This window comes from Trachurus trachurus (genome assembly GCF_905171665.1).
Source record: "Trachurus trachurus genome assembly, chromosome: 1".
Lineage (NCBI taxonomy): Eukaryota > Metazoa > Chordata > Actinopteri > Carangiformes > Carangidae > Trachurus > Trachurus trachurus.
Genome location: NC_139891.1, coordinates 31370690 through 31391222, shown reverse-complemented (window position 1 = coordinate 31391222; position 20533 = coordinate 31370690). Strand labels below are relative to the sequence as shown.

The 20533-nt window shown below is 41.3% G+C and overlaps 1 protein-coding gene across 1 annotated transcript in view; it reads right to left on the bottom strand.

Annotated features, from left to right (window-relative positions):
- Positions 1 to 3181: 3181 nt before the first annotated feature.
- Positions 3182 to 20533, bottom strand: part of LOC310987786 (voltage-dependent T-type calcium channel subunit alpha-1I-like) — a gene marked incomplete at its 3' end in the record, with an annotated part of 212719 nt that continues 195367 nt past the window's right edge. Inside the window, 5 exon segments of the mRNA XM_083974215.1 lie at positions 3182 to 3943; positions 7297 to 7529; positions 9887 to 9983; positions 13026 to 13160; positions 17437 to 17577. Coding sequence (XP_083830341.1) covers positions 3182 to 3943; positions 7297 to 7529; positions 9887 to 9983; positions 13026 to 13160; positions 17437 to 17577 — 1368 coding nt within the window.

Below are 20533 nucleotides of genomic sequence, written 5' to 3'. Positions count from 1 at the left end.
TGTCTGTTTTATGTGACCGTTTGTGTGTGTGTGTGTGAGTGTGTATTGTAGGTACAACCTGAGGTCCACCTGCTCTGAGTTTCTGAAGATTGTGACACAACTATATTATTATTATTAATATGATAATTATTATAATGGATAGTTACAATTTTAATTGTCAAACAAGTGCTCAAAGTTACAAATTACACCGACTTTGGACCACATTGCTTGCCGAAGTATTGGGGTTATGTCTCTAATAATATCTTGCTACACTCAAGCAGACCTGAGTCAAACCATCATTTGGGTTTAATGCTGCAAACAACGACCTGGCAAATCCTGCCCCGCTCACCGGCAGCTTCCTGAACGTATAACATAAACTACTGTAACAGCTGTTCAAGTCTAACTTAGACCCAGATAACATCAGCAGAGGTTAATGAAGACAGTTTGGTGTCATCCAGCTTGCTCCCAATTCCCAGAGCTGCACACTGAATAGGAGATTCTGATTGTACTGTACTTTGACTTTTACTATAACGTACAGTATGTGTCACTAGCTGCATTTGCATTTCAGTGTGTTGCAAAAACAGACTCAGCGACACAGGAAATCACTCCTGCCTGTTGACATCAAACTGTACAACTCTGAATCACCAGCATCATGAAGACTGTTTATACTCGTTTTAAACTTGTAGTATATTTAAATGTGAAAATATGTTTTTTTTCTGCTATTGGGTATATTATTTTATTTTATGTATTTTAGTAATTTTTTTTATCTACCTATATCCTTGTTCTTTCATTTTTTTTTTTTTTTTCTAATGGGAGTTTGGTTTGTGGCAAAAGAGTTTCAACTCCAGCTGAAATAAAAGTGAGTTTCCTTTTCAGTAGCTCTGTGTTTCCATTGAGTCATCCCAGTCTCTCCAATTAAACACGGTGATGGATTTCCAGCATCTGCTAATCGCTGCATCATCTGCAGTAGTTGTGGTCGTATCTAACTGGAGGTGGTGCACGTGATAAAGGATCAAACCCCCCCCATACATCTACATGCAGCGTCCACACATCAGAGATGATGCTTGGCAGTGTTGGATGTCATGTGACCTCTGCAAAATATTGTTTTGTCAAATCGTCTCGTGAGCGTGGATATATTATCATGCATTAAGCTGTTATATAAGAAACAAGTGGTTTTTGGAGTAGCCACAGTTACTCAGGGATCAAAAGCCCTATTTGCACGGGATCAGTATTACCTGGTGACGACCTGGTAATTTGTAAATAACCAGAAATTTCAGAAATTTCGCTCTTTTTATGGATATGAGCTGTTTCTTCCAATGGGTCTCTAGTTCTGAGATCAAACTGTATTTGCACCTAAAATGCTGTCAGAATTACCGCTCATAATTTCCACCGCAGCCTCCATGTTTCAACACGGAAAGAAGTAGAAAAAGGCGCGCAATAAAAACAAGATGCAATCCGAGAAGAATCTGAGATGCAGATTTGCACGGGACTAGTATTATCGTCTGTGTTTGGCGAAATATGGTTGGTAATACAAATTACAGACATGGCGCATTAGCACGGGATCAGGATCACAGACATCCTCCACAATTATTACAAATGACCAGAGGTCCCCAGGTAATACTAGGGCTTAACACAGCCAGGTATTCCTTTGCTTCTGCAGCTCTTTGTGAGTTTCCCTTAAAGGTCAAGTGTGGTTTTATAGCAGCAGCAAGTCAAGAGAAGGAAAAACTGAACATGTCGATTCCCTACAGTAAGTGTCTCTCTTTATAATTGATCTATTAGCTCTAAGTCTTCCTCTTTCAGACGTATTCAGCCACTGCCTGATGCAGAGCTGCTGCTCAGTGGGAGAAGCTGGAGAAATCAGGGGAGGCTGGATGACTCCTGCTGCTGTAAAGCTCTTCATGTTTTATCTGTTCTTTTCTTCTATAATCTTCTGTTCAAACTCTCTTGTAACGTGTATTTAGGATCTGTAGGAAACATCATCATTAATCATTATCAGTATTAGACAAGCCTGACCTCTTTATTTCTATAACACATCTGTCTTATATCTCTATACATTATTAACAGGACACTCTCTAACTCTTTACATTAACATTTGGCCCAGGTCTGCTCTCACTACATTTTAGCCCTTTCATGGGTTTTGTAGAAAGAACGAGCGTCCACTCTGAAAGTGACCCGACGCTTCCACCCGACAACAACCCACATGTTTTCTCAGCAGCAGTCACATTTCCTCTCTTCTATTCAAACATTATTTGTCTTTTTTTTTTTTTCATCATTGTGTGTTCAGGCCGGCCTTCGCTCGTCTCGCTCTCCCCCTCTCCCTCACAAACAGAGACGGACGTTTACATTCGCACAACTTCAAAATGTTGAAGTTGCAAAAAAGAAACACAGAAAAAACAACACAATCGTTTCCATTTCCTGTCACCAACCCGAGTCTGCCAGAGAGGAGAGAAAAAAAAAAAAAAAAAAAGGTTTATGCTACTGTTAGCGATGGATGTGACGAAGAAACAGACAAAGAAACAAAAATAAACAACTATACAAAGTTCACTTTGTCCTCAAAACATCTTGGTTTCGCCTTTTTATCCGTCCAATACTGACAACACAAAGGTTGAGGGCACGTTGGGTTGATCGAGCCCTGTTCCTTAGAGAAAAGAGAATAGTTTTTATGTGTTTTTATTATTTTTTTATAATCAGTTTCCTCTGTAAAACATCGTCTCATGTTCAGTCATGTTCATAAGTCAGTGTGAGGTTTCAGGACCGGACCGTCCTCCCTCTAATGGCTTCCCCCCCTTCGTTTTCTGTGATTCGTCATGGCTCAAAATGTAAAAAGCCGCGGGCGGGAACCGTCGGGCTGGATCCTGGTTCTGCTAAAAAGGCTAAGCCCCACCTCCCTCTCGTCCTCCTCTGTCGTTATTGTTTAAGTCCTTTCAAAACAGCAAACCGCACATCCTGTGGAAATGAGGGGACGCCAGAACTCAGAAGAAAACTGTAATCTTTTGAGAAATGACTTGATCCCCACGCAAAAGCCAAATCCAGGGAGGAAGGAAAGAGACGAAAAAAGACGATTCAAAGACTCAAAGAGAGAATTTCAGAATTTCAGAGGACGTTGTAATAAAAGTTTCTCCCTGTTCTGTTGAAAGGTCCAGAAATGCAAATAATCGTAGAAAGAGTTTCACTACGGAGAGAGAGGCAACGAGTGTTTTCATCTGTTCTTCCTGGACGTTGTGTCTGTGGGTCGGCCCGGGATGTCTCCGTCCTCCCCGTCCTTACCGCTCGCCCTTCTTCCTTCCGTCCAGCGGTTGGACAGGTAGCCGTGGTGGGCGTCATTGTCGTTGTCGTCGTCTATGCCGTAGAAGTGGCGTGGGTCTTTGCTGCGGGCCGACAGGTTGGTCCGGTGGTGGTGGTCCAGGGAGCCCGTGCTGTTGCATTTCTTGGCCAGCGGCGGCGCCAGAGAGCCGGGGGCCAGCAGCGACGTCAGCGAGAGGCTGTTGAGCGTCTCCGACAAGTGTTCGCTGCTGAAGCTCTGCTGCCGGCAGCTGCTGTCTCCGTCTCCGTCTCCGTCTCCGCCTCCGCCCGTCCCCGCGCCGCCCACTACGTCCTCGTCCTCGGAGGGGTCCATGGAGTCCTGGCGGGGACAGCCGGGGCTGGTGCTGCCGCCGCCGCAGCTGCTCTGGCTCCTCTGGTGCCCCCTGGTGGCCTGGAGGGAGAAGGTAGTGCTGCGTCTCTTTAGTAAAGCCTTGTTGTTGCTGCTCTGGTCTCCTGCCGGGGCTGGTTCCTGTGAGCCGTGGCCGTGGCCATGGCTGGGGAGGGGCAGGGGCAGGGGGGGCAGGGGGCAGAGCAGAGGCACGGGCAGATCCAGATCCCGAGGCGGCGACACGCTGAAGCTCAGGCCCTCCTCCAGAGTGGTCTGCAGGCTGCCCTCCGAGCTGCCCGAGGCCAGGGAGGAGTCACTGTGGGACGGGTGCTGCACACAAGAGGAGGGGGGGAGAAAATGAGAGGACACAATCAGACAACAGGTTTATAGTTCATCCTATGCTGCACAATTGAAAATATAAATTATCTGTCTAACTCTTTAACAAATTTTAAATCTCCTTTAAACACTCACTTTTACAAAAAGGCACTTTTAACCTCAAAGCAACCAGCGGGGTAGATTGGTCTCATTTTGTCGGGCTTTTATTTTGTAGGTGTTGTTTTTTTCCTTCAGGTACCATTGGCCACAGGAATTATTTTTTTCATTGAATAAGTCGTTTCGATCTTAAATTATTATATCAGTACAGCACTTTGTAACTTTGTTAAAAAAGGTGCTGTGCAAATAAAGTTTATTGTTATGTTATTAATTAGCTTCCGTAGCGTAGCTCTGAGTAGCTCACGGCTCTGCTCCGCCATTCTAAAAATAGCTTGCACCGACAAATAAAGGTAATGAACCTACTCCTAAAACTATAGGGATTATGGCAATGGGCCATTTTGACAAAAATTTGAACTATCCCTTTAAGGCCTGTACATACTCTGCAAGAAAAGAATGACGTCAACTTGTTCTCTACTCATCATCTGGGCAGATCTTTTTTTATTGTATGATGTCCGACAGCTATTGTGTGATTGGTCAGAAATTTGAAGTGGGTGTGGTTAATGCCGAAAAGTGTGTGATTTGTGCTGAAATGGAAGGACCCCATGAGTTCTTCCTAGGAGTTTTGCACAAGAGTTTTTTGCAAAGTTTGAAATGTCCGGGGCAGAACTAACTTTGCTCTTGTTCTTGCCACCTGAAACAAACAAATCTCTGTGTTCTTGTGGAGGAGGTACAGGCCTTCAGGCTGAGACGGGCACAGATGCACTGGTATCGTCCTGTCCTAACAGGAGCACGATGTGGATTTTAATCAAATATTCATCAGTTTTTAGACGATTCACAGAACAGAACAGATCAGTTTAGGACAAACCAAGAAAAAAAAAAACACTTTGCAAGTTTGAGACAAAACATTAACTTGTTAAAACTTGGCAGAAAGATTCAAAGGTGTCAAAGAGAGAATGAAGCTCCAAATTACATTTTGCTCTCTCCAACTTTTCTGTTTCTGTGCTTTTTTTTCAGTTAAATTATTCTCTAAATCTGTAGAGCATTAAAAAACTCGACCACACAGTGCTTTCTTCGTTTTTTTCCCTCAGCTTTGCTCAATTTGCTCTCTGCCGGCCTGTCATCGCAGCTTTTGTTAAGGTTTTTTTTTTCCTTTTTCTTTCAAAGAACCACCTGAACTGTTTAAACGTTTAAATTGTAAAATGAAAAGCAGCAGGGTCTGATTTTAATCTTCCGACTTTAGAGATAAGGGAAATCTTTACAATATGATTCGCTCAGGTTTCAATGCAACAGGATTGTTTAGTTCCCGACCGGTGCATCGCAAAGTATTTGTTTCATTTTCGAAGGGGGGAGTTGATCATTCCTAATGCTGGCACTGCTTTGTGGAGAGATTATGAAAAAGGTGAAAATGAAGGGATTGTCAGAGAAAGAGAGGACAGAAAAGAGGTGTAGGAAGGAGGAGAACAGCAGAGAAGGATGTAAAGGAACCAGACGAAGAGTGTGAGCCAACAACAACAGCAACAGTATGGGGCTCGGGGCTGAGCCGGGCTAATTAGCTGAGTGCCGCAGAGCATTACTGTAGCAGCTGAGGATCACAGAGCCGCTCAGGCACGAGCCAAACAAACCAAACAGGTAGAGGAGGAGGAGGGGGATCCGTCTCCATAGTTACGCGGGAACAAGAACTAAAATAAGGGCCTTTTTGATTATCGTCAGAGCCAACAGAGGGGAGGTGTTACATTCAATATAGATGATAGAGTTCCTGGCTTTATCGCTGACTAAAAGAAGTTTCTCTGAAGTTTCACACGACAGCGGGACGTCGATGGAAGTGGTAGCTTTCACATGTATGTTTATAGTTTTTGTCTGTTTTAGTCTTTAGGTTGTGATTGATCTCATCGTTTTCACCGCACTTCAAAGGTCCCACGTCGCACACCTTTGAGTGTTTGATTTCCGTACAAAGAATGTTTGTGGTGTTTTTTTTTCAAGTATTTATAAGTGAGGAAACAAAAACAAATCTCTGTGAAGCTCAGCTCAGTTAGTTAGGGCACAGAGGGATCAAATAAAAACACATCAGAGTCCAGGTAAACCACCTGATCCTGCATGGTTGGGTCTGAGTGGGCGGGGCTGCTTTGTTGTGACATCACAACGTTACAAAAGCCATGATGGATCGTTTTAAAGGTCTCATGTTGTATAATGTAGTATCTGTGTGTCTTTTCTAGACCTAAAACCTAGAAATGTAGACGAATTTAAGTATAACTGTGATGTTTCTGTCTTTAAGGAAGCTGGAAAAAGGATTTATTAATAAGTAGTGGAGAAGGAGAGGGATTAAATAAGCATGGCTTCTTCTCTCTCCTTTCTGAATATGTACAGCAAATGAAATGATCACGTTTTTGACCATCTGCAAGTTTTGTTCTACAAAATTGTTTGTGTTATTCCATAACATCCTGCATACAAACATTTGTTTTATTTTGCTTACATGTTCGAAATAAGAAAGAGAAAGAGAAATTCATTTAAATTGAATTAAAAACATAGACGGCTCTCAGTGTTTTACCTGAAATCTGCTCCATCTTCATTTATCACTTCGTAAACACTCTTTTCTGATAGCCTGAAACCGACCTGAGGTTTTTCTAGACCTCCAGAGAGAGTTGTAAAAACTACACAGAGATGGTTTTTGGTTCTTAAAACTGCAAATATATCTCTTTATATGGATCAACACTTTAAATGAATAAAACACTGGGAAGCTGTACATTTCTCTGTGGACTGAGCACTTTGATACTTCCATAGTATAAAACCAAATCCTGCTTTATAATGAAAAGTTGGACCATTGAAGTGTTTTTCTATCTACAGTCAAATTAAGTGCCGTCACTTTGTGCCCAAAATTAGGCCGAAGCTCATTTACTGTTAACAAATGGTAATAAGACATTTCTACATTAATATTCTGTGTTTGTGATAAGTGCCTTTGTTGCTGTGTGTAGCTGTAGATTAAAGCCTGCTGCAGCATCCAGCCTTCAGATCACAAGCTCCCTCCACATTATCCTCCATTTGGCAAATCCCCTCTGACTGCCTGTGTGTTTGATGCATGACAACTTTGGTTCACTGCGTCCTCTCAGGAATTATCTATTTACACTGTTGCATCACGTCTCTGATGTGTTGCACTCAGACTCTGGTGTCGGTTTTTTTTCTGTTCCTCATCTCTCCATCCCAAACCATCCACATCCACATGATGTGAACCCACTGATGTGATGTGTCTGTAATACCTGGGAGCTGAGGGGCCGGCTGTTGGCTCCGGGAGAGCGGAGCGAGGCCCACGAGGCCGGGGAGGCCAGCCTGGACGGCCCCCTGTCTCCTGGGACGACGCTGTTCCCGGGGCTGCTGGGATGAGCCGCAGCGGCCGGGTGGAAGAAGTCTGCCGGCAGGTGGAAGACGGGCGACGACTCACCGCCACCTCCGCCACCTCCTCCCTCTCCGCTGCAGCTTCCTTCATCACCGTCTGAAAAGAGAGGGTTGTAATCGTAGGAAGTTAAATATCTTATTTCTAATTGAGTGTGTATGTTGTGATGAGCGTTGGGCACGTGACTTATAAACAGTAAGTTAGTGATAGTAACTTGTTATTTTCCCCCAAAAGTAACTGAATTACTACATCATAAAAGTAACCAGTAACTATTAGTTACTTTTTTACAGGGTTGCTACACATTTGAAATTCCATACTTTTTCCAGACCCTAATTTCCAGACTTCGCAGTACAGAAATTCAAATAATTTGTGACATTTGAGTAATTAAACGTGTGTCATGTAAATAAATTATGCAATAAATTGTGTTTTCATTATTCTGAATTTGTATGTCATTATGTCACCAAATACTTTCCAGGAGATTGTAGCGCATACAAAATTATTAACCAAAATAACTTCACATAAGACCAAACCCGGATAAGTATTAAGATAAATATATTTCCATACAATAGTTTCCATTTTCAATACTTTTCCAGCAATAAAATGCTCAAATATGTCAAATTACTTGAACTCACCCCCTTAACACACTGTTTATCTGGAACTAACCAACTCACTCAGTATTCCTCCACACAGGACTCGCGACACGCTGTATCCCTCCGCCTATCAGCTGTTTGGATCAGTGGTGTGTGGAAGAGGCGGAGTGATACAGCGCATTGCAGATGGTGTCTCTGCGGAGGAATACTGAGTTAGTTGGTTAGTTCCAGATAAACTGCTTTTTTCCGACCAGTTGATGGACTTAAAAAAAAAATATGTATAGCCTATAATGTACACTTAGGTAAACCGGTGACTTCTTGAGTCAAGAACGGTGAGTAATGGCGTTGTAACGGGGGGAAACAGTAACTTTTCTGATTACTCGTTACTGAAAAAAGTAGTGCCTTTCATTTATGACGTTCACTATCCCCATCACTGGAGAAGAGAGGGTTGTAATCATAGGAAGTTAAAGGGATAGTTCAACATTTTGGCAAATTGGCCCATTGCCATAATCGCTATAGTCATAGCAGTAGGTTCGTTACCTTTATTTGTCGGTGTAAGCTATTTTTAGAACGGAGGAGCGGAGCGGCGAGCTGCTCAGAGCTACGCTACGGAGGCTAATGGGATTTCTTGGTTTCCCTCATCAAACTCATCAAATACAAAATCCCAAAACTCCAAAACGCTTTCGTGGACAAGTTGTGACCTGCACATTCACCACGCTATGAGATAATAATGGAACGTTACGAAACGGAGCCGTTTTCGAGGTAAATACAGAGACTGCTTGCTGAAAAACTGTCCCTGAACGCAACGCGCATCAGAGGTTTTGCATGAATTTACCTCTAAAACAACTCTGTCTCGTAACGTTCTATTATTATCTCATAGCGTGGTGATTGTGCAGCTCACAACTTGTCCACGAAAGCGTTTTGGAGTTTTGGGATTTTGTATTTGATGAGTTTGATGAGGGAAACCAAGAAATTCCATTAGCCTCCATAGTGTAGCTCTGAACAGCCTGCCGCTCCGCTCCTCCGTTCTAAAAACAGCTTACACCGACAAATAAAGGCAACAAACCTACTGCTATGACTATAGGGATTATGGCAATGGGCCAATTTGCCAAAATGATGAACTATCCCTTTAAATATGTTATTTCTAATTGTGTGTGTGTCATGTGTTGTTTCATGTCTGAGTTTCATGTCTGAGCTGTTCGACAGTCACCCTGAATTGACTTTGCCTCGTATGGCTCCATCTGCTCCGGAGATGACGGCCATGTAACTGAAGAGGGAGTGGGAGTGGGGGGGTGAGCCATCAACATACCATAACATGTCATTCATCAACATGTCTGCGTCTGCCTCATCTATCCCTGCTCTAATTGCAGCGGTAGTCAATCAACTGTGCGGAACATGAGACGCGTCCTTGTGCAGTCTTGTAAAGAAAAAAAAAATCCTCCCCGTTATTTAAAAAATGATACGATCAATGTCGCGTCAAAGTCGCGGCTTTAATGAAAGTGCGGCGCTGGTTAAATAGCAGCGAAGGTCACGGAGGGAGTCCAGATAAGGATAATAAGGAGCATCTGATGAAAGGTAACTGAGAGGGGATTATTCTAATACGACTGGTGGAGGGAAAGATTCAATTTAACCTTTTCGCCGGCGCTAAAGGAAAAAAAAAAGAAAAGAAAAAGAAGAAAGAAAAATACTCTGATTACCACTTTCATTTTCATTTTCATATCCATCCATTACCTGTGCTGCGACTTCTCTGCTCTGGCGGCGACGGAGGGTTGAGCTGAGGATGGACGCCCACCTCCAGCAGCTCCTGGACCCCCCCCTCTTCCTCTTCCTCCTCCTCCTTCTCCTCCTCCTCCTCCTCCTCCTCGCTCCCTGAGCCGGCCGGTCGCAGCAGGCCTCTGTAGCCCCCTCCTCCTCCCCCCCGTGTGGGCAACTCCTCCGAGCTGTGGGAGTCACTGCTGCCCCTCTGGGAGAGCCAGATGGAAAAAAGAAAAGAAAGAAAAGAGAAAAGAAGGAGAAAGAAGATGTGAAAGAGAAAAGAGGCAAAGAGACAAAGAGATGGAGCGTCATGATACAGTATCCAGGTGCAGCGATGTTCACCGGAGCAAGAAAGATATCAACCTCAAGTCTTTCATTTCCTCTTGTCATAATGGAAATCTGAGTACAATTTGTTTCCAATTTCAAAAAGCAACCCCCCCCTCCCATCCTTTACTCCCCTCCCTCTCTCTTTTCATGTCTCTTTCCTTTATCCATCTATACAAATCTGATTAAAATTGGATGTGGTGAAAAGAAAAGTAACGGCGGCTTCAAAGCCTCAAATTGCTCGGCTGCTGTTTGTCGGTTGTAAACTGGATCAAATGAACGGAGGAGCTTCAATGACGCGCTGATGAAACGGGCCAGGTGGAACCGACCGACCGACCCACCGGGCTGGGAGGCAAAGAGCCGGTGATGGAGGAAGATGTGTGTGTGTGTGGGGGAGGGGGGGAGATGTGAAAGATGCGCTCACACTGTCACACACACACACACAAACGCGTGCGCACGACGTGCATGCATCCCAGCACGCTGATATCAAGAGCTCAGAGGGAGGCATCTCTTTTAATCAGGCACTAAAGCGTGTAAATAGTAATTAATGGTGATTAGGAAACACATGGAAGAGGTGTGATGACAAGAGCTGCGACTCCTCCGAGCCCTGACGACATCTACCTGTGTGTGTGTGTGTGTGTGTGAGAGAGAGAGATAATTACAGCTAATTTAACGACTAAAATATTCATTGATAGATAAATGATAGTGAAGTTTCTATCCCTGAATATACACGGACTGCAATATACTACAATATACACATCAGGCTCACAGATACTGTTTGTGTCTGATCTATAAATGATAGTGGGAGTTGGAGTAAGAGGAAACTTTTAGGCATCAAAGTCGCCTTTCATCATAATGTAACTCCAGTCATCTGACAGAAAACTACATGTTGTTATCTTCCATCCCAAAACCTATTTCCACCTGTGTGCATGTGTGTGTTTATGTGTCCTCACAGACTCACATGTTGCCTGGTGAACACAACACAAACTTCTATTTTGTCTTTAAAACATATTAAATAAACTTGTACAGTGGAAACTGCTTATAGCGATGATGGATATATGTAGTAATCAACTGCTTCTATGGATCAAAAGGCTTGGGACAGAATCACTTCTATACAAATGCTGTTTAAATCATTAGTTTATATGTAGTGATGAAGAAATCCGCTTATAGTGTTCATTTTTGGTCATTTTATGAATGAAAACATGTGTAAAAACAATTTTAAAGGGACAATGAGGAGTTTGTATTTGGTTATAAAAGAGTCTCATATTAATGTGGATGAATCTACGTTACCCACTAATGAGCCCATTTTTGATAAATATATTGTTTTGTCTTTATAGTTATTTTGTTATTATTATTTAGTGGTCGGCTCGCCCAGCATTTCCTAGTTTCGGGGATCGCCGTTTATGGTCGGAACTGCGACGGTATCTGATCGCAAATGTTTTTGCTTTTGTCCGTCTTGTGCCGGTCCAAGAATTTCACAGTGTGCGCGGAGGCTCATGGGAAATGTAGTGTGAAAACACTTGGCTTTCCAAAACTCCTCGTTGTCCCTTTAAAACTAAGTGTATTTATTTTATTTCTTACTCCCATGATTCCTTGCTGGACATCTGCTTTTGCTGCTATAGCTAACGTAAATGACTCGATACCGGACTGTTCAGTAAAAATAAAATTAGCACTATGGATATACATTAAGCCTACTGTTTTTTACTAAACTGCACAACAACGTTAAAGCAGATATCAGCTTCACGGCCGTTTCGGCTAATGCTGCGTTCAAGGCAGGCTTTTGAAACCGTAAGTTACAGCTTCAAGTCACAACTACGACTTGGTAGCGTTCCAGGTAACCCGTAGCTCGTGTTTTTACCATCCTGTTGTCTGTGAAAGTTCCCTATAACGGCCACTCGTAACTTCCGACCCGTGAACTCGTACCAGATCGAACTGGTATGACTTCACAGGAAGGAAAAACACAAAGTACGAGTTTCTTTGAACGCACCATGAGTTAGCAGCCCCCGCCCTTGTCAGGCATCAATTGGTCCTCGTGCTACGTCACCACATTCACGCGCATCCCTTGGCTGCACACACAGCCCTTCATGCCGTTCTCTCTCCTCATTGGATAACACTTGTATCCCACAAGGAAAATTTTCTCCTCGGGTTACAGCAGAGCAGAGTGACGGAGAGACTCGTGTTTAGGCTGAAATACTTCATGTAAGTGATTGCTGACGGAAAATAGGACTATTTAGGACTTATATTAACAAAAACATTCCACTGATATCTGCTTTAAAGGAAATTGCCTATTTATAATTTTAACCACAGTAAGCTCTACATTACTGTACTACATTACATTGCTGTATTTTGTACAGTATTTGAGTTATGTCTGCGCAGTAATTAAACTAAAGACTGCAAATTAGCTGAAGCTAGACGTCTTGTATGCATCACATTTTCCCATTTTATGTATCGTCCCTGTTGAATAAACGTTAAAATAAATTAAACTTGCACTGTGCCTCTCGAAAAGCATTTGAAACGACTGTACCATGATTGAAACATGAAATAAAATTCAGTAAATGGGCTTCAGCATTTACCGTTTCCTTACATTGTTCTCTTTGAAAAACTATACAAATGGCATTTAGATGATGTTCTGCATAAAGTGAAATAATAAAAATTTGGTTATAATAGTCGACTGCTTATTGATTAGGGATAAAACAAACACACACAAACTGATAGTTTCACATGGGAATCGAACATGGCTCTCCTGTGTCACCACACCCCTCTGCTCCTGTCCTAATCGCTACAACCACTAGATGTCGCCTAGCAACAGAATGTTATCATCGGTCACTGTGTGTGTGTGTGTGTGTGTGTGTGTGTGTGTGTGTGTGTGTGTGTGTGTGTGTGTGTGTGTGTGTGTGTGTGTGTGTGTGTGTGTGTGTGTGTGTACCTGTCTGTCTCTGACCAGCAGCTGGTAGCCGCTGTGCTCGTCCAGGCTGAGGTCGTCGGGCAGCGCCGGCGACGACGACTTGTCCGACAGCTGCTCTGACATCAGAGACGCCTGCTCCACCTCGGCCAATCGGATCTGTCCCACAAACACACAATCAACCAATCACAGAGCATCCACAGTTGCTACAACAGGAAGTGATGTCACCACCTTAGCCAGATGGTTGAGGTGAGTAAAAGTGGTGAAACATACACAAGGTGTGTGAAGAGTGTGTGTGTGTGTGTGTGTGTGTGTGTGTGTGTGTGTGTGTGTGTGTGTGTGTGTGTGTGTGTGTGTGTGTGTGTGTGTGTGTGTGTGTGTGTGTGTGTGAGAGAGACGTCCAAGCCAGTGAAGTGATGCTCGTTACCAGTTATTAGAGTCAAAAACATCAAAGTGTGTGTGTGAAGAAGAGAGGAATGGTGTGTTTCTTGATTTCTTTGATTTCGGAAAAGACTTTTCTTCGAGACACTTATGTCATAATATGATCTGAGAGAAATATTTACATTAGAAAATTGGTTGTGTTTGAAATATAAAAGAAAATGTGTGTATAAAATCATTAAGTGCTTGTTAATGAGAAAATTTGGTGAAAAAATTTGTTTTATAATTAATTGTATCCATTTGAACATATGAAATAAATACTTAAAACTAAACCAAAAATACATTTAAAAGTAAGTTTTACACTTTTGTACATTTTTTGCTCAAAGTTTCTGAGGTGGTTTGAAGACACTTTCTAAAATATCCAGCATTTTTATCACAATGAGCAGAAAGAAGATGAAATAAAGACTAGGTGTAGCTTCTGTTCTCAGTGTTGAGGAAAAGACAAGAAAAAGAGTGAAGGAGAGAGAATAATGTAACAATATATCACAGCATGAAGGCAGAGTAAACACAGAGAGACCTGCATGGATGAACATGGTGACAAACCTTTGACTATTTCATGTTTGTCTGAACTTTCTGACACATTTTATTCTAATATCCAAATGTTAGCAGCAGCAAATGCATTTCTCTCCTGCAGATAAACCCCAGATAATACTGGATACACCTATTTCTACCTTTTATAGCAAATAAAATCTGGGTATTAACTGTGTCGCCGTTTTATTTTGATTTTAATGAAATGAACAGGATGGAAATTGGATTATTGAAACACCCATTAAAGTGAAGATAACACATCATGAAGCTTCACTTTATTTTTCAAACTATGAAGGATAAAGATTTGATTTTGTTAGCGAGCGACTTTCACTCAAAACTGAAAACTGTCAGGACCCAAACACTGGTGCATGAAGGCAGCACGCACTGCACAGGGTCATTTAAGATTTAACAACATTGAAGTGTCACTTTCAAAGCAAGTTCAAAGCTTTGAAAATACTTTTTAAATCCTCCAGTGCAGCCATGAGCTTCACTGTGATTGTGCTTCATAGAGTGAACTGCTGAAAGACTGAGTACAGTAATTACATGTTATAGGATTTAGTTATTGATTTATTAGTCATTATATGATTATCTTCTGATTCATTTTATTTATTTACTTATTTGTGAGGTTGATGGCCTACCTACCTACTAATAGGAAGAAAAAAAGTTATTTCTCATATAGGAGTTATTTCTAATATTATATATTCGGTAACACTTTATAATAAGTACACACTATTAAGCATTAGTTAAGCATTAAATACTGAATTCATCATTTATAACACATGAATACTCATTAGTATGTAGTTTATAAACACAGTTAAAAATGTTTTACTCATCATTGATGAGAAGCACTAACTGTATTTATAAACTACATACTAATGAGTATTCATGCGTTATAAATGAAGAATACAGTATTTACTAATGCTTAACTAATGCTTTATAGTGTGTGCTTATTATAAAGTGTTTCTTCTAATATCTCTAATATTTTCAAAGCTAATTTAATTTTATATGATTCAATTTTTTTCCACCAATAGTTGTCATGTTTTATAAAACGTTTGTCGGCCCACTTGCAGTACCTTCACTGTCCACCAGTGGGCCACTGCACATCTGCTCTACAGTTTTCCACATGTGCAGCTAATCTGCATATAAATTACAGAGATATCAGAATCATCTTCCTCTCACCCACCAAGACTTATGCAGCAAACTTCATTTTTGGCCACCGAACCTCAGTTTGGATCGGATTTGCATTTAAATGATTTATCCTAATTTATTTAAATAGTCTATTTCAGTGCATCATTAATACAGCGGGAATATTACACTACAGTAGTGGGACAGTATGTTATTCTTATCAGGTGGTTATCTCTCACGACATAAATAACACAGCTCTGGAACATGTGTAGGATTATTTACAGCTCTGTGTGTGTGCGTGTGTGTGTGTCTGGGGACTGATGCACAAATATATAAATAAAGTTAGATTTCTAGTGAACTGAGCCATAAACAAACAACCTGGGGAAATGGAGGATGAGGCGGATTCACTCGGATGTTTGATCTTATATTGACCAGGGGATACAGACGTAGAAGTGTGCGTGTGTGTGTGTATGTGTGTGTTTGTGTGGCATTGACACGCACACACACACACACAAACACGGTCTCTCCTCTCTAAGTTGTTTGCAATCAACACTGTTGCTATATGTGCTTTGGGAGAGCTCAGGAGATTTATTCACGTGAGCATTTTCCCACTATCTACACACACACACAGCATGGCTGATGTGATATCGTATAGCCACATACGTTCATAGGACTGACACAGATCCTTTAGTACTTTCTGCACACACACACACACACATACACACACATACAGGATTTGATTATTTCTGCAGTTGTAGCTTGTGTGAGGCTGTGATGCTGAGATGTGCAGAGTAAGAAGTGTAAACATGGCAGTGGGGCAGTAACCTACAGGAACATTATTTCTCTTTTTCAGTCAGTAACTGGAGCTGTACGTTCCTAAACCAACTGTATCTTATCAGTACAATCAGCATCATTCTCATTTAAACCACTTCTTTTCTCCCTGTTTTGAACGGACGCTCTCCCTCGCTGCTCTGCAGATCTCATTCCTGCTTGTTTTTTCCCACTGCGGCCGTGGAGATGGAGCAGATCGATCAAGAACTCCCCTCGTGCTGCAGCGAGCATTTGATCCCTCACCGGCTTCCCACTTGTAAAAGGCTTTGGTGTGAACCAGAAGCTCGATGAGTTCGACGCAGCTCAACACAAAACACAAAACACAACACACACAGCGGCCAAACAACTGAAGTGCAGGTCTCTGAGCTGCAGCTCCACCACCCAGATGCTGATTACTCCACTCGCCCTTTAACAACTCTATTTAAAACCTGTCTATTTGGACTGAATTGGTACCAGACTATTAAATATTTAGCTGTACTTGTTGCTTATTGCGGATGTATCAGAGGCCCATTATGTAAATGTCATTTAAATACTAGAAAGGTTCTGCACTGGTGCATTTCTGTAACATATCTCAGAAAAATGTTCTTTTCAGAGCGAAAATTAAACATTTTAACTTCTGGATGTGTGTAAACCATCACACATACTACAGTCTGTTTGATGCTGGTGTGTTTTGGTGTGTTTTACACGACTTTGACAAATTGTAAATTGTTTCAAAGCTTCAAGTCTCCTGAGTCTTTCTGTGCAAAAGCATTTTAGGATCCACACGTCACTGTAACAGCTGCTGACACAGAGTTCAACGGCTGTTCAGACTCCTGAGTGTTAAAGTCCCCCTCCAACGATCTTTTTTGGTTATTTTAAAGCATTCTCTGTGGTCTTTAAATTGTGATTATGACGTTTTTAGCCAAAATCACAAAACCTGTGCCATTTCCCAGGGCTCTCCTTCTGCACAGCACCGGTAGCTCATTAGCAATGCACCTCTGAGTGGTGGGCGGAGACTGCGCTGCTCTGCAATGCAACTTTGCACTTACATTTCTGCTGATATGTCCTCTAGGTCTTTAAAGGCCTGTTTTACCCTTTTTTTGAGCCATAAAACTAGTTGAGGCAAAACCAAAACCTAAGTCTTTACCATGTTATTACCTCTGTATCCTTGGTTCACCATCCATTATTAGTTGTGATTAGTTGTATAATCTTTAAGAGCTCTGGATTATGACTGTGATCAAACACTAATGTTAATTTTGGGTTCATACACAAAAGCAAGTCTGTGTGTACAGTAAATGGGTGAAATTTGCATGTGTTTGTGTGTGTATGTGCATTAGCATGTACATGATAATTTGCAAGGCAGATTTTGTGCGATTGGCAACTTGGTGCTGCTGCATGTTAATTCCACCCACTGTTGTTTGACTCTGCTGAGCTACAGGCTGAAGAAACATGTGAAGATAAAAGGAGAGGAGAAGAAGTGTGTGTGTGTGTGTGTGTGTGTGTGTGTGTGTGTGTGTGTGTGTGCTCCACTGACCTCCTGTGGGTGGCTCTTACAGTCCTTGCAGACGGGAGGAGAGCAGTAGTGGTGGAAAACGGAACCAGAGAGGTTGTCGATCATGTCGCCCTCCAACGAGTCTTTAATCAGCAGAGACACACTGTCCAGCCACTGGCTCTCCTGCAACACACACACACACACACACTCATCATCATTGATCCAATTAAAACAATGGAGTCAGATACATGATGGACAGCTGCTGCTGCTGGGACTTTTTTTTCTTTTCTCATTAATATTGAAAAGAGCCGTGATGAACTGACACAGATTAGAGCCCAGATCCACATCTGATTAGACTTCTGTTCACAGAGGTTTTTATCACAGACCCTGTGATACAGATTTGAGAGAAGAGTTTAAGTTTTGAGCGTTATTCTCTTCTCTCTTCTCACTTATTCCAGAGGTTGAGATTTTAACATTTATATCAGTTTCAATGTCTGTTGGTTTGTTAGAAAAATAATGACACCATGTAACTGCCACAAAACTATTTTACATTCCTGGTAAAATAAAGTGAAATAATAAAAAAATAAACTGTTAAACATGCAGCTTAGAGGAACTTTATTTATTTTCACTGATTTATTTATAAGAAAACCACTAGGGCTCAGTTCACTGGTTAACAAGGAGGTTATTTTATATTGGACTGTCTCTTGGCAGCCAGTGTGGAGGCTCCAGGAAGAAACTGGTCCCAGCCAAGAACTAGTCCTGCTCCAAACCCTGTGAGAACAAACAAGCCACTGTGATATTTAGCTTTTTTCCTTAGTCCTTATTACTAATAGGCTAAACTAACTGTCTATTAGCTCCAGCTTCATATTTACCACACAGACACAAGTGAGAGAATGAGGTTATTTTCTACAATGTCAAAGTATTTCTTCAAGTTTCCACTTTTATTTTCACTTTTCACTCAATTTGTAGAGTTTATTATGAAATCGCCGACTGTTGTTTCCAATAAGAATTCACACCTGCCGTCAGTGAGTGCAGTCAGACAGACTTCAGGTTTCCAGCTGAGGTTTTATCATTTTTCCAGACACAAAAACATTTCTCTCGCTTTTTCAATCTGTCCCGCAATTTACTGCAAATTCATCTTTCCTCCATCTGAACTCACAGCCACAGCCACTGTTACAGGTTTCACAGCAAACTCTCATCTCCTTTCCCCCTCCCATCATCCCTTTCTTTCTTCCTTCCTTCCCTCTTTTGTACAACATGTGTAAATGACTAACTCTTGTCTTGTTTAATTAACAGCGATCTGCTGGAGCCGCCGTTACTTTCAGCCTCTCGCTGACAGGTGCAGGACAGAGATCGGTGGCTTCAGCCTTCTGCTGCAGCCAGAGGGACGGCTGAGCGACGGGGTTGGAAGATTAATTACCTGATCAGGTTAAAAAAAAGAAAAAAAAAGAAAAAGAAAAAAGTGCAGCGTAGAACTTGAAGTGAGCTGCACCAGAGAGTCTGGAGTAATTGGCAGCTTCCTGTGTGAAGATTTTACAAAGTCAGCAGCTCGGAGTGAGGGAGAAGGTCGAGGAGAATAAAACTAGACAAGGAGTTTATAAGTGTTCAGGTTTTTACCCTGAAAGAACTACTACTACTTTTGGAAATCTGGCAGGAGATACAGGACAATTAAAGCCACCACAAACAGATTTAAGAACAGTTTTTACCCCAAAGCAGTGACTGCACTTAACACTGAGTAATGATGAGTGGTCAATGTGTGTTTTATGCTCTCTTTTTTTTTTTTTGAATGTTTTTATGAAATTTTGCACTGCAGGAGATGCACTTTTAATTTCGTTGTTGTGAAAATGACAATGACAATAAACATATCTATCTATCTATCTATCTATCTATCTATCTATCTATCTATCTATCTATCTATCTATCTATCTATCTATCTATCTATCTATCTATCGAACTCAGTCGACCTCGTATGGGTCAGTTCTGTCTGTTCTGGGCTTTACAGTAACAGACGACACAGCTCCAGGCGAAGAGTGGACGACAATGAGGGTTGTAACAGGTTATAACAACATGTCGGTCCTGGACTTTGACACCTGTTCTTAACAAGATGATTTCAATTTCATCAAATCTATTAAAATCTATTTAAAAAATCTAAATTTGATATCAAATGTTAAAAGATTCTTTGATTGTCAGTGGTTCATGAAAGGGTTTTAAGTTGCAGCCCTATACATTTTACCGGGGTGGCCGTGGCTTAAGCTTAATGAACGGCAGCTAATCAAAATGAATGAATAAAGATGTTTTATAAAGAGACTATATCATAATTGACTTCCAGAACTCATGCGTTGTTTGTATTTTGTTGTTTTTACATTTTATATAACAACATTATAGTATATGTATAGCCCCGAGCAGCAGGAACATGCAGGTACCAGTGTCTTAACAATCCCTAAAATCACCTTTGACTAGAGCCTGACTGTCTGGTTGTCGTCTAAACTTCTTTACAGAAGGAGGAAAAACTGCACTTCTGTGTTACAGATGTGGACAAAGGGCAGTTTGGGTGAGAGGTTCAGATACATTTCATGAACCTGGATGTTTGTTTAATATCTGTTACTGCATCTCTGGCTGGCCATGTTTCTTTGTCAGACTTCTTCCTAGTTTTTTTCTATTTTGCACAAACATAAACAATTATTATGATTGGGATGTGCGAGGGAGAGGTATGAAACCCAAAAGGGCTTATATGAAAACCTCACCCATGAAGAACATAATCAGAAACCAAATTTGTTTTAAAAAAAAAGGAACAATTAAATGATAACAATAATGAGTAGGAAAAAGTAACAACAACTAATTGATTATGTGAATATAAAAATGAAAGGAAAATACTGTACATACATGAATGAATAATGAAAAACAATAAAGATAAATGCATAAATGAAAAAAAGAGAGTGGGCTAAGACAATAAATAAACAACATAACCAGATGACTTTTCCACTGCAGCAGGTCAAGATCACGTTGACACAATATGTGAAATCTCAAGCCTTTCAGAGAACTGGGATCAAAAATTCAAATCACAAAGTCATTTGTTAAAAAAATTGAACATTACAGCTCTCCTCCAACAAGCTTTTGGTATTGCTCTACTTTTTATGCT